Source organism: Solanum stenotomum, chromosome 7, assembly GCF_019186545.1.
Source record: "Solanum stenotomum isolate F172 chromosome 7, ASM1918654v1, whole genome shotgun sequence".
Lineage (NCBI taxonomy): Eukaryota > Viridiplantae > Streptophyta > Magnoliopsida > Solanales > Solanaceae > Solanum > Solanum stenotomum.
Window position 1 is genome coordinate 43,857,850 of NC_064288.1, and position 14,698 is coordinate 43,872,547.

General features: G+C 31.6%; 1 protein-coding gene across 2 annotated transcripts; it reads right to left on the reverse strand.

Annotated features, from left to right (window-relative positions):
• Positions 1–2,097: 2,097 nt before the first annotated feature.
• LOC125871674 (uncharacterized) lies at positions 2,098–7,578 on the reverse strand. 2 transcript variants are annotated; one of them, XM_049552314.1, is made up of 6 exons: positions 7,430–7,578; positions 5,316–5,428; positions 3,992–4,188; positions 3,639–3,836; positions 3,259–3,318; positions 2,098–2,451 (listed from the first exon to the last, which is right to left on the reverse strand). In XM_049552314.1, exons 2-6 carry the CDS (start codon positions 5,425–5,427, stop codon positions 2,290–2,292), a joined length of 729 nt encoding a protein of 242 aa, XP_049408271.1. In that variant the 5' UTR covers position 5,428; positions 7,430–7,578; the 3' UTR covers positions 2,098–2,289. The 2 variants fall into 2 exon arrangements, with proteins under 2 accessions (XP_049408271.1, XP_049408272.1); XM_049552315.1 differs by lacking the exon at positions 7,430–7,578 and adding an exon at positions 7,264–7,399.
• Between the last annotated feature and the right edge of the window lie 7,120 nt (positions 7,579–14,698).

The window sequence follows — 14,698 nt, forward strand, 5'->3', positions numbered from 1 at the left end:
CACCATTATGTATCTCTTCTTTGTACGTTTTCAGCTATATTAGATTTGACTTAATTTTCTGTTCTAACAGCCTAATCTCCATTATGATGATGATCTGTCAATCGCAGTCATGAGAAAGAAACTTAAGTGTCGGAGACTGAGCACATTGACTGTATTTGCTGATCTCTTTGGTTCCTCCAAGTATTTTCACTATGCATATATATTTTACAGTCACATACTGTGTAATTACTTACAGATTCCCAATGCCTCGAGAAACTGGTCGAGATAGATGAAAGCACCTTTTTTGCCTCTTACTTATCTATAGAACAATCTTCTCTTATGGCCTTCACCTTCTTCCCAGAACCAGAGAACTAGACTGCAAAGAATGTAGACAGAGATAGAAGGGAAAAGAACTGAACATTTAAGAACTACCTTGGCGAAATGATTATTTATCTATTCAGATGACGAAATGCGCTTATTAGCGACTTCAACGCCATCTTTTCTTGTGATGCTATTACTTTTTTGTTAGGTGAAGGAGGTCAAAGCTTGCATTCAGAAAGAGAAAAATACTTTTAGTGCTCCTTGGTCACAAGCAAATCCTTCTAAGAAAGTAGTTAGAGATGGAAGTCAATCACTAACTCACACTTGAGCATTGTTATCGGAGTTTGAAAAAGAGTTGCTAAAATATCAAAAGATCAAGTCAGGTTCCATTTGTACAATGAGAAACCAGGGTGTTAAAGAACCGATTCTTGAATACTTGTCTTATTCTAGTTCCTCACCGGACAATTTGGATGTTATTGAATGTCAGAATATGAAATCTTTAGATGTATCATATCACCCCTTGTGAACATGTGATGGATTTCTCAAGCACCTTATTTCTACATCTCTATTCCTAAACATCTTGAATATTAAGGACGATTCAGGTGGCACAAGGGAGATCGATGCTCCAAATTTTGTATCGCTTAGAATATATAGGACATCTGATTCCTGAACTAAAAATTGCAAGAGGGTCAAGACAACTGAAAGCACTCAAAAATAAATTTGCTTTACAGCAATTTAGATTGGCTTTTTTAAGTTGAGCAAATTTCTATCAAACTCCGCCTCTTGGTATCAAGTTTCCATTCATTTTGACAAAGAAATTAAGTTCAGCGGGAAATTATATATATTTTTTTAGATTGGTGATAGGTGATGCAGTTCATTTCTCTCTAAAGTTTTGTAATCTATTGGTCAGGAATACTCAGGATACATTGTTTCTAACGATCATTTCATTGATGTTGTTTATTGAAGTCAAAAAATTACCGAGCAGTATCAAGATTCCAATATATTTTTGTAGACACGTGGATTCGAAGGTTTGTAATGAGATATATCAACTGTTTTCAATCCTTGAAGAAGTTGACACTATTTTGAGGTTGGCATTATGATATACACACGACGTTCAATATACTCTTCTTCTCCCTTTCTTCCTCTTCCCCACGTTACGGATTCAACATCTCGGAGCTCACTTGCTCCTTCATGTGATGAATTTTGAGATCTTCTACTTATCAGAGTCACACTGAAGGCATTATCTCAGCAATGCGACCAACTTGTGGAGAATCCCTTTCTTAAAAATATATTTGAACCCTTATCCAAACTTTGATTGAAATAAAGGTGCTTAAAAATGCATTTAAAATGGTTCCTTACCAATATGTACAATGCAACAGACAATAAAAATTATTTTCAACAAAATGGTCATATGTATATATAATGTATCAATATTGTACAAATATTGTATAATCATGTATAGATGATGTATAACTATGTATATACATCTATATACATTGTTGATGTAGTACATTGTAAACTGATTATTTTCAATCTCAACCAACTCAAATCTCCTCTAATCAGTCTCAAATTTAGACATGAGTTTCTCTCAATATTTTGAATCTTTTGATATATTATTAACTTAAGATGATTCAAATTTGCGGCACGCCAATAAAATTTTTAAAAAAATAGTGAACGGGATAAGGCAAGGCCAGTCAAAGTTTTAATGGGTCAAAACTTGCCATACCCCTGGCCCAATTGCCATCCCTATCTGTTAAGAGTTCCTAAATTGGTGAAACTTGAATGCAAATCACTAAATAGACAGTACTAACATTTAATATATTAACCCTTTGCATAAATAACTGTGTTCATAACAATAAATAAAGTTTGGAATTCAACATATTAAATTATATACATTATACACAATATTTCATAAACTTTTATGATGTTTAATTGTTTAGATACACAACAATATGTTCCCAACCTAGTCTGAATACCATTATTCTTTCCTTAAGAGGCAGAATGCAATGAAGTTTGCTTCCTTGGTGATGTTTGCTCTTTATCTACTGCAGGCTCACAAGCATGAAGAATAGCACATATGTCATTTTGTTCCAGAAACTGCTCAGCATTTACGAGAATCACTGGCGCAAATTCAAACACCAGTTTCTTGCACTGCAAAAACACAATCGCGTATAGACAAAAAGGTGAGTGTCAGACAGTAAAAACATCAGCATAGATAAACAGGTTGTGTAATCTCTTTTCTGCAACGAAAAAAAAAAGGGTAGACTTGACTCGGCACACCCTAACGATACATCCAATGCCAATGACAGTTCAAACAGGCTTTTAAGAATTTTCAACTGAATTTCATAGGATAGCAGTGAATGGATACAGGAATTCAGTGGCATATGCAAAACTTTACGCATAAGGTGTCGATATTTAAAGATATGAAAAATGAAAAAGCACTGAACCACATCACCTTGGAAATTCAATTAATAATAATAATATAACACAATTCAAAAGAATTACTACAACTCATGTCAATGAGTTTTCATTTTGTTAAAATGTATTCATAATACTTTCATTATACTAAATAGTACAGTTTCTGCATAAGACACCGACAAGAGCTATGGTTTAATGAGTACATTGACAAGAGCTTTGTCTTAGTGGGTTCATCGGTTCTTGCCATAGAGGTCAGGATTCAACACTCAAGAATATGTCAACAAAGTGCAAGAGTACCAGTGAACTAGGAAGTGAAACTTTCAGAGAATGTCGTTTTGGTATAGGTTTTTCCGTCGTTGTGTTCATTATTTATATTCTATTAGCAATATTTTCAATGCCAAGGTGCATTGGCCGCTGCAGGGGTTGCAAAATCATTTCATAGACTCAAAATGATAAAAAAAAAAAATCATTAAGTGGAAACTATGAGCACGCTTGCAGATTTAGCTATGAACAAACAATTACATTTCAGATGTTTCTAACCTTTTTAGCATAAGGTTTGATAGCTCCACATGCCTTCAAGAGCAGCTCAAGTATCTCTAACTGAAAGGATGTAAATAAAACAAACAAAAAAAAGAGTTTTGAGCAAATATATTCCAAGTGAGTATATTACCTCACACCGCCAATTACATAAACATGTACATACAATTTAATTCTAAGATAATATACTGATATTATTTCAAGGTGGCAAGATACAGAGAAATTAACCCTTCCTTTACTTAGTAGATCGTTCATGATATCATGTACGAGGACTAGCAGCTGAAACAAAATCCTACATGGAGTTCTCATTTCACATATGCACAAGTTGAGCAAACTTTATTAATATATCTATATTACATATATAAAGTAAAACATAAATGTACCCGTGTGTCAGGATCTTTCAATTTCGATTCGGCCTCTGTAACTACTTTGTGGCATAAATCACAGTTCTTTCCAGAAAGCACCTGAGAAATAATAACCACTTGTTCACAAAGGCCAAACTGTTGGCAAAAGTTTTCAGGTTTCATTTTGTTGATTTGTAAGAAGAAGAGAGGAGCATAATAATCCACGAGTATGGCGCACTGCAACCAAGAAAACCAAAGAGATCAACTCAGAACCTAGCTATGAAAACCATTCAAAGTCTCATATTACATAATCCAGATTAATAATCTGACAGAAAAATGTGGTGAAAACAATTGGTCAAGAAATAAGCAATTTCAAGGTAGCTTACAAGTACCTCCTTCTTGTAAAATCGCATCTTCGAACAAGATTTGTGAAGACGGTCAATGATCTCTGTTTGGGTCTTGTTATTAGCCATGTAATTAAGTGCCTTGGCGGTATATTCTTCACACAATGTGCACAACTGTTCATTTCCATTCACTTCTTCCAGAGGTTGAACTTGTCTCGGTTCTTCTAGGTTATTTATCTGCAATACTGGTGCAATAAAGCCAAGAAAAATATTTTTTTAACATTAGCATCTAACTAACACAATAATGAAACTATACAAAATGACTAATATATCAACCAGTTCAAATCATTTTCTACAAAACATTTAGGTAAGAGACTACACTAGGCTAGCAAGTAGGATTAACATAATCTACAAGAAAGATGCATCGCGTGGAAAAAAACCACTTGTGTATTAATTAATGAAGTCCAATAAACAGATATTATAACAGACCATAAAAAGATGCTAAGATTGCTAGCTTGAAAAACTAGGAATCCCCAGCCAAGTAGATAAGTACTAACAAAAGTAACATACTTGTAAACGCAAGATATAGTGCTCGAACCAACTATTGTCATGAACATCTTTAGCTATTGATTGATCCTTAGCCCCTTCCGAGTTGAAAGGAAAACAATATGAAATTTGTTTATTTGAAAAGATAGAAAGACTTGAGAAAGTGCACTAGGAAGGATCAATGGAAGGTATGGTTCATTTGGTGAAGAAGGAAAAAGGTGTTTTGATTAGAGAAAGGTTGAAGTTATAGTACACAAGGCAGGATAGCAGTTGTTATTAGAAGAGCTTTTGAGGAGCTGTCAAGTTAGTACTTAGTCCTCTCAAAATCTATAGGACATATTTTTTGCTTTTTTTGAGACATTACAAAATGTTCGATGCACTTCAAAAAATTTATGAATTTTCATATTCAATTAACTATGTGAATTTATAGATTTTTATGCTTTGTTTCATCAATCATAGTATTGTGCAAGTATTTTCTTCCACAACTAACAATAAGTCAAATTAACATCCTAAACTCTCTGGCTAGTCAAATCCCGTCACATGAAATAGGATTGAGGAAGTAAATATATAAACTGCAAGCAGCAGTCTAGCAGAAAAGCACAAACTTCCAATAAGGGACTATCAAGGAGGTTCTAATTAATGAAAGGAAAACCGACCATAGGAAACACCAAATTTGTAAGTCCGTAAATAAGGTTTATAGGGTTTGTTCATTTTGTTTCTCAATTAGCACACATTCCAACTGTCCCATGACTTCATATACGGAGACTTTATAATCATACAACACCAATGTAACCACTACTAAAATGAAAAAGAAAAAAAAAAGTACCCGAAACATCTTCAGTTTCTGTTATAAGGGGGTTAAGGACAGCTAATTCTCTAGCAGCGCAGCACCAGCTAGAACCAAGTATGAAAAGACACAGGCAGAGCCTCAAATCCATGCTGCCAGGAGAAAACAACCAGTCAGTCTAGATTGAGGAAATAGTAAACTGTAGCACAAAGAAAGAGTTCTACCAATAAACATACTAATAGCATTTGAAGAATGATAATTGAGAGAACAGAAGGCAATGATAATTGAGAGAACAGAAGGCTGTTTGTTTTCCTAAATTGAACTAATAAAGTGCTTTTGTCCCACAAATGATATCTGTCAAGAACAATTAAAAGAAAATATACAAATGAAGCATATGCTTCTCTATAGACTTCCTTTAATGAAACAGGAATATGATCACAGAACTATTCATTTCATCTTGAAAAATACATTCAAAAACAGAGAATTTGAGGATCCCAAGAACTTTACGTTGCACAAGACAATCAGATCAGCAATGGCTTTGGACTAATTACAGTGTTTTCTCATGATTAAGTTTCAATAGCATGCCTTTGGAACTTCAGCCAAAGAAAATGAACAAAAGCAAATCAGAGAAGATCTTAATTCAACGTAGCTTGGCCTAATTCAGGCTCGTCACTAAACCGTAAATTTCCAATTAAGTCACTCTTGACTGTAGTACACACGGTTTGTAAGGAAAGTAAGACTGTCCATATTATTTGTGTCAAATCCCTCCTACTTTTTTCCTTGACGTCCAACAGTTCTTACTTTGTTTTATAACCATAGTGTCTAGGTCAAGCTTGTACACACCCCGGTTAATTCCACAAGGTACCTACTACCTACCACAAGCTCAGGTAACAAGTAACTTCATCCACCAAAATTTGGGCAGATAGTAAGAAATCACCTACTTCCTCCGTCCCATTTTATGTGTCACTTTTCGGATTTCGAGATTCAAACTAGTATATCTTTGACCGTAAATTTTTCATAGATCTTTTAAACATTTTGAATTATCAATTATTGTGACTTATAGTACTTTTTATGTAATTTACAAATATATAAATTTTATTTCAAAAAAATTGAAGATTCCATGCGCAAATTTCCGGTCAAACTTAAACTGTTTGACTCTCGAAAAATGAAAAGTATCACATAAATTGGGACAGAGGGAGTATTATTTTTGTCTCCATTGGAATTTGAACCTGAGACCTCGTGGTTCTCAACTCACTTCATTGACGACACCCTTGTATGCTCCAACTATTTGTACTTTCGGCCTAAAATTTTAGCCTTGAGCTAATTTCAACCACTCTAGAGTCAAACTAATCCAAGTACAAAACAGATTTGATAACAATACAATCATTTTCTCCAATATGGTTAAGATGCTCCAAAACAGGAAAAGATCTTTTCCTTTTTTTTTATCGTTTTAACTTACAGACTAGAACAGAACAAGACCACATAAAAAACAACACAATTTTGCAGTTGTGAATCAAACAGTAACAAAACTACTGTAACCACAAAAATACAAAATAGATAAAATTATAACTACCACTCCCGCCGCCAATTAGGTCACCTCAAATATGCTTAAGAAATCCAAAAACTAGAACAATCATCCTTTTTCCCCTTCAACTTACAAACCAGATTTAAACTAGACCCCTTAATTTCACCAGTGTTCAAGTCAACTTACTTGCACCTCGACTAATCCACTGGGACCTGGGTGATCTGTAAAGCCTACTTGCCAAGACAAGAAAGTGGACCGAGGTTGGTACTCCCATCTTAGAATCTAAAAAGAACCCAATTGTATATATATATCGCATGAATAAAGAAAAACTAAACGCAGAAAATAGATAAGTTACAATATGATCATTATTATATTTCTAATATTCCTTGAACGCTATAAAAAAGAAGTCAATCGTTAACGCTTCCTACAAGATCTAGAGTCTAATTTGGAAGAACACCATACCCGGTATACAAGACAATTCTATAGAAATTGAACCAAAGGCAGAAAAATTCTAAGTGGAAAGTTTAGTTGATAAGTAGTTAGAGCGAAAGAGAGATGAAAGTAGAAGAAAGAAGGAAAGTTGCACAGAAAGATGAACAACAGAGGATTACAGAAAACGAACGTTTACCTGAAAAGATGAAGAGTTGTTTGGAATCAGACAAGGCAACGACAGGATAAGCTGTTCGTTCAAGCAATGACAATGCCTCCTTTCCTATATGAATTATAATTCCATTTTTATTTTCATTATTTATATTAGAGTCAAATTAAATTTAAATTAATATAGAAAAATCTCATATTAGAAATATAATATTCTTTAACAAAGGAGATTTCGTAATTAAAAATTTTAAATTTCAAATTTATATTTAAAGATGAAAGAGTACTTAGCGACGCACTATATAACTTTATTGGTTTGTTCTGTCTTCTACGTCTTTATTTATTTCCTACTTGCATATCATTGCCTACCTTCTTTATTGTTTTCTTATCAAGAAGATAAAATGGAAAAAAAAAGTCAAATAAAATTAATAGAAAATTTAACATTTACGTGAATATTCTTTGAATATAACTTTGTACCTTAAGGATGGTTTGGTAGCTAGTTAGAAGAGTTGCTTGGGTATTAATAATAATATAGGAATTAGTCATGATTAAATTTATATATTGTTTTATACAGATATTAATTATGTAATAATTATTTATTTATGAATTAGTTATTCTAATTTTTTTATGGTGCATAAAAAAATAGATTCTTTTATAATTTATATATGTATTAGTTATGCGGAGTTCTAAATTATCAATCAAATGTTGTATTAATTTAATAAATGAATAAGTTGTTTTACATTTACTTACTAAACATTGTATAAGTTATATGAAAACTGATATATGATAACTTATTTCTAATTCACCGACCAAACAACCCATTATGGTATTACTCTCTTTGTTTCAAAAAGAATAACTTTATTTTTAATTTATTTAAAAAAAATATGACATTTTTTTCTTTTTTTGGCAACACTATAATTTCAACTTGACATGTTTAAATCTACAAGATTGATTTTTTTATATTTTTTTAAAGTTCGCTAAAGTCAAATTTAGTCCTTTTTTTTAACCGAATGAAGTTAAATCCCAAAGGATCAGTTCGAATTGCAGTATCACTGGTGCTAGTATTTAGTAGGCGTTTGGAAGTTAAAATTGAAGTGTAAAATGAAAGTTACATTTATACATACATTTTCCTTGAAAAAAGTGAAAAGAGTTTTGTAAATGAAAACATAATTACACTTAACTTGAAAAAAAATTATCTTCAAATATTAGACAAAATATCATTTTAATATAAAATCAAACAATGCTTTAAAATGTTTTTTTAAATAAAAAAAAAAATATCCTCAAACGAATCATTCTTCTTTCACTTTAGTACTAGTTTTCCACAATAATATGTCCTTCCCTATTATTAGAATCGTTGTTACAAAGTCAACATTTTATGTCTCCTTTCGATACTTATCTCCTATAAATAATGGTTCTTTATTTTAATGTCTCATTATTATTAAATAATAAAAATAGATATCTTTTTTTTTATCCTAATCTTTTGTTTTTTGAGTGCATTGCATCCTACTCTTACCTAGTCATACAAAATAATGAAGAATATTATACACAAGTGGGTTATCCAAATAATAAGCAAATTGATTTGGGCGACAAGTCAGAGAGCAGCCAAGATTTTTAAACAAAAAATATATTTTTTGGGACATCATGACTATTTATCATGATAATTCGGATCATAAAAATAAATAAATTACAGTCAGAGCGGAGCTAAGTAGGGTTTGTGGGTTCAGACGAATTCAGTAACTTTTTCATAAACCTTATGTTTGTACTATATATATATATACTAGTTTTTTGACACGTGTGTTGCACGTGATTACCAATTCCAAAAATATATGTTATGGTAAAGTATTGCTTATTTAAGCAAAAATTTGAATAATAAACTTAGCAAAAAATAATATTGCAAATTATTTTGTGAATGTTCAACGTGGATCGTCATATATATTTCTTATTCACGCAAACCTATGAAGATGGTCAATGAAAAATTTTATTAGTTAAATGCAATAATGTATATATTTATTTCAATTTGATGAGGTTAATCATGTAATTAGTCTTATCTCGCTAATATTACCTTATAGACAATATTTGCTTTGTTTTTTTCTTGTCATCTAACCAAATATGTTTTGCATGTGTATTTCACGTTAAATTGTTTAGTAGTCATATGAACATGTGAAGAGAACAACTACATTTTATATATTCACATATTTTCACATTGGTTGTGATTTTATTTTTATTTAAAAAAAAAAAACCTCGGAACATTTTAAAATAATATATTTTGAAGTTAGAAGGTCTTGTTAACTTGATAATACATTTGTGTCATATATAATACTTTAATTTAAATATAAATACCTACCCAAATATAAATACATATTTGCATTAATGAAAATATTTATCTCATAAAATTAACTATTAAATAAATAATAAAAATTAAAATAATAAAAACTTCAACTGGCGTTATTACAAGTCATATGAACTTTTCTTCGTCTAAAATATTGAAATATTCAAAAATAGTAAATAAGTAAAACAAAAGGACAATGTTTATATAGTAATTACTATTTTGTAGCAAACCTCATGAGAGTCTAAATCACATAAGTAACATTGATAAATAAAGTCATTCTTTTGTCTTGAGCATCAAAAACAAATCATGACAATTCTCTAACTTTTGGAAAAGATATTCAGAAACATACATCTACATCAGAAGAGAAATTGTAACAAAAACAAATGAATTTAGACTATATCATGTTAACTTCATATATTGGAACATTACATACGAATGTATATATTAAGCAAAAAACTAATTATTATATCATCAAAATTAGTTTTCTCAAGTACTCGAGGTTATGGAATATATCATCTTAGGATATAACAACTTACTTCATCAGAATAGTGGTACCTCATATTCTGTTAAACTTCAAACTCGCTCAACGACAATAAATCACACAAAAAAATATTAAAATGCAAGAAGAAGAGGAGTAAAAGATTAAAAAAAATTGTGGTTGAAAAATGAGAGGAAGCCCCTCTATTATAGTCAACAAAGGGTAGTATGAACAAATATTTTTTGTGTCTTATCTGAAAAGTCACGACCTTTTCGAGAAGTCACAACCCTTTAGAAAAGTCACAACTCTTTGAAAAAGTCACAACTCATCGAAAAATCACAACCCTTCGAAAAAAGTCACAACTTATCAAAAAAGTCACAACTCATCGAAAAAGTCACAACCTAAGTTAGGGATATTATAGTAATTTAACATTCAAGTTAGGAGTTCATGCTTTTAAAGTAATATAGATATATATGTATATTAACTTGTGAACCCCTAACAAAATTGATTGACGGTTCAAAAGTAAGGACCATGGAAATGATTTTCACACTAAAGTTGTAGTTCCAACTAGGGTGGCAAAGGGACCTGGTCGGCCCGCCCTGGCCTGCGACCCGCTCGAGACCCGTCTCGCCGGACCCGGTCCCGTATGATTTCGCGGGTTGGAGGGACTTCGGGATAGGGGACCGGTTAGGGGCCGCTTCACCCTTTGTTCCCGGTCGACCTGGCCCGGCTGAACCGGCCGGTTTCGCGGGATCCTCTATTTTTTTTTTAAAAAAATATATCCGTTGGGGACCGTTGGGGCAACGGCTAGTGGGCCCCCCAACGGATTTATTCACCTTTTTCACTTCCCCAACACCCCCTACCACCCCCTACTTTTAATACTTTAATTTAAACCCTCAAGTTATCATAAATACACTTTAACCCATTTTTAATATTATAAATACCCCTCTATCCCTTATTATTTCTTACAAAATCATCTATTCTCTCATCTATTTTATATATCCTCTCAATCTTAAGTCTTAATTCTTTATTCCATTTAAGTCTCATATTATATCATAATACATATATTTCAATTCTAAATTTTCATATTATATCATAATATATATAATTCTCATATTTGCTATCAAGTATTGGAGTTCCAAATTACAAGTTACAACAAACTACAACCTTCAAGAATCGATTATAACGTCTGCTATTAACACAGACGCTTGGTACATTCGTTTCATAATATTTCTATTTTATTTTTCGTCATTAATTTTTGTGTTATTATTAATTATTTTTATATTACACTTTACATATAATTAAATATGACTTCTAGCAAAAAAGATATTGGTAAACGAAAAGAGAAAGAACCGAGTGGCATTAGTAAATTATTTAATTTTAATAAAAAAGGTAGTAAGGAAAAAAATAAGAGTAAATGTGGTGGTACTTCTTCTAAATCAATGTCTAGAGTTAGATTTAATACAAATGATTCTACTTATGTTGATGATACTTCTTATGATATTGATTCAAATGTTCAACTCGATCATGAAATTGTAGAGCGACGTTATGGTAATATTAATCCTAATCTTGATGAAACATTCAGGTGAAGAAGTAGAAATTGATTCGGGAGAAGATGAATTAGAAGATACACCTACTAGTCCAGTGACAGAAGTTCCAAATGAAACTACAAATTCAACGGAGCAAAATTGTGGACGCCCACCCCTTATACCTCCTACAAGGGAGAATGTGAAGTATCAATGCCCTAAAACTTCTGTTGTATGGCAATTTATGACTTTCGATAAAGAAAACTCTATTGCTATTTGTAATAAGAGTAAGCAACCTTTTAAACATAAACAAAGTGGAGGTCAAGGTGGGATGGGGGGCTTAAATAGATATTTGTTATCTTGTGTACCAATTCAATATAAAGAAGCTAAAGCATTAACCGATAGAAAAAAAGGAATTCTAGTTAATGATTTGATATTAATGTTAATGAATCGGTAGGGGCTTCTAACATGGTTCAAGGAACATTAGATCCTTCTAACCCCAGTGGTCCACTAACACAACGTAAATATAATAAGGAAAGAGATCGCGAAAATTTAGCTAAAATGGTTTCTGTTTGTTGTTTGCCTTATAGTTTCCTTCACATCCCGATTTTATTGAATATATTCAACAAACTTATAATCCTTCTTTTAAAGGTTTTTCAAGAAATACTGTTAAGCTGATGTTTTTTAAAATCAAGGTAAACATTGTCAATATCTTCGTTGTTTGTTTAGCATATTAGATTGTAGAGTGTCTATAACTTCGGACATGAGTCGTAGTGTTAATGAACATGATTATTTAACTATTACAGCACATTGGATTGATCATAGCTGGAATTTGCAAAAAAGAATCTTAAGTTATAAAAAATGTGTACAGAAAAAAACGGATGCATATTTAGCTTCAAATATTTTGAGTGCTTTAGATTATTACATGCTTATAGATAAAGTAATGTCTGTCGCATTAGATAATGCATCTAATAATACAAACGTTGCTAGTATGTTAAAAACTAGATTGATGTTAATGTTTTTCATGTTAGATGTGTTGCACATGTATTAAATTTAGTTGTACAAGATGATATTTCATTATTTGATTGTGGTTGTATGAAAATTGAATATGTTGTTGCCTGAATTTTTTATGCTCATAGAGCTGCTAGAATTAGGGAGTTTAATGAGCGTTGTGTACTATGTGATTTTCCACCAAGAAAAATTCCAAGACATATTAAAACAAGGTGGAATTCTTTTTAGAATGCTTTCAGTTGCTTACGAATATAAAAGACCCATACAAATGGTGGTTAATGCTCATAGTGCTAACCCATTAGATAGAATTTGTGAAGAAGATTGGGAAGAAACTAATGAACTATTAGAATTTTTAGGACTTTTTTATGGTGCTACAACCATGTTTTCTGAAATTTATTATCCTACAATTTCATCAGTATTAATAAATATTTGTGCTATTACAATTCAATTTTCTAAATACAAAAAAAATTGAAAAATTTAGAGTTGCAATTGAAGGTATGATTGAAAAATGCTAAAAATATTTTTTTCTTATTCCTCAAATTTATTTAATTGCTACTTTACTTAACCCTCAATATAAATTACGAGGTGTGCAGGGACTTGTTGAAACTTTTTATGATACTTTAGAAATTTTATCGGAAGAAATTTCAATTTTTGAAATGTGTAAGTCTAGCATAAAAGTAGAAGCAAAATTTGTATGAAAAATATAGAACTATAGGAAATACTCTAGGAGAAGTTGGTCAAACTTCTAATCCTCAGAGTAAAGATCGAATTAATAGTTTTATGCGAGGTTTTTTTGGTCTTAATTCTATTAACCGTGATGATTTTGAAGAATATCTTAATCAATCTTTAGAAACAGTGGACGACGACGATGGCAATGTAGAAATATTAGCATGGTGGAGGAGGCGGAGCGCTGCATTTCCAATTTTGAGCAAAATGGTTTGTGATGTTCTAGTTATTCAAGCTTCATCAGTTGCATAGGAGACTGCTTTTAGTGCGGCAAGGTTTCAACTTGGCAATCATAGATATTCATTGGCGGAAGAAAGTTTGGAAACATCAGTTTTATTTAGAGAGTGGGTCAACGCCGAGAGGAGGAATTATAATTTGCCAAAGTTAAGTTCCAAATAAGAAGGTTGGATTAATTCGGTAAATGAATCTAGTGATGATGAATTAGAGTCACAAGAGTTTCTAGCAAGTTTGCCAACACCAGAGGATGTTACCTTCGATATGATACGACAATTAGAATTGAATTTTAAAAGAGAATACAAATATTAGATTACATCCGAGAACTAATTGAAACAGAACCCTTCCTAGAAGGTGGTTGCGTAAGTTAGTTACTCCTCTAATATTTGTAACAAATATTAGTTTTACATATGAGAACTTGTTGAAACAGAACCCTTCCTAGAAGGTGGTTGCGTAGATTAGTTACTCCACTAATATTTGTAAATTGTAACTTCTAAGTTCTAAGTTGCAATTAGATTTTATTGAATAAATTTGAAGGCTTTATTCAAGTCTTTTTTATACAACTATTGTCTTGCATTTTAATTTTAATATATACATACATATTTACATATATACTAAACTAACTTTAAAATACTTAATTTAAAAATTGAAATTTGACATTTGAAATTTCAAGTTTAAATTACTTTAAAATATTTAAAATACAAATTTGAACTTCTCAAATTTGAAATTTGAAACTTGAAACTTGAAATTTGAAAACTTAAGCATTTTTTATTAGCTAAAAATGTTATTGAACACCAAATAAACTAAAAATGTTATTCAATAACATATAATTCCAATACAAATAAATAAACATATAAAAAAAATAAAAATCCCATGTCTCATCCTGTCCTGCCAAACCCCATCCCATCCCGTATATATAGTAGGACGGGATGGGACGTATTTTTGTCCTGCCAATCCCGGTCCCGGCCGAATCCCGGCCAGGGCGTCCCCCTTCGTCCC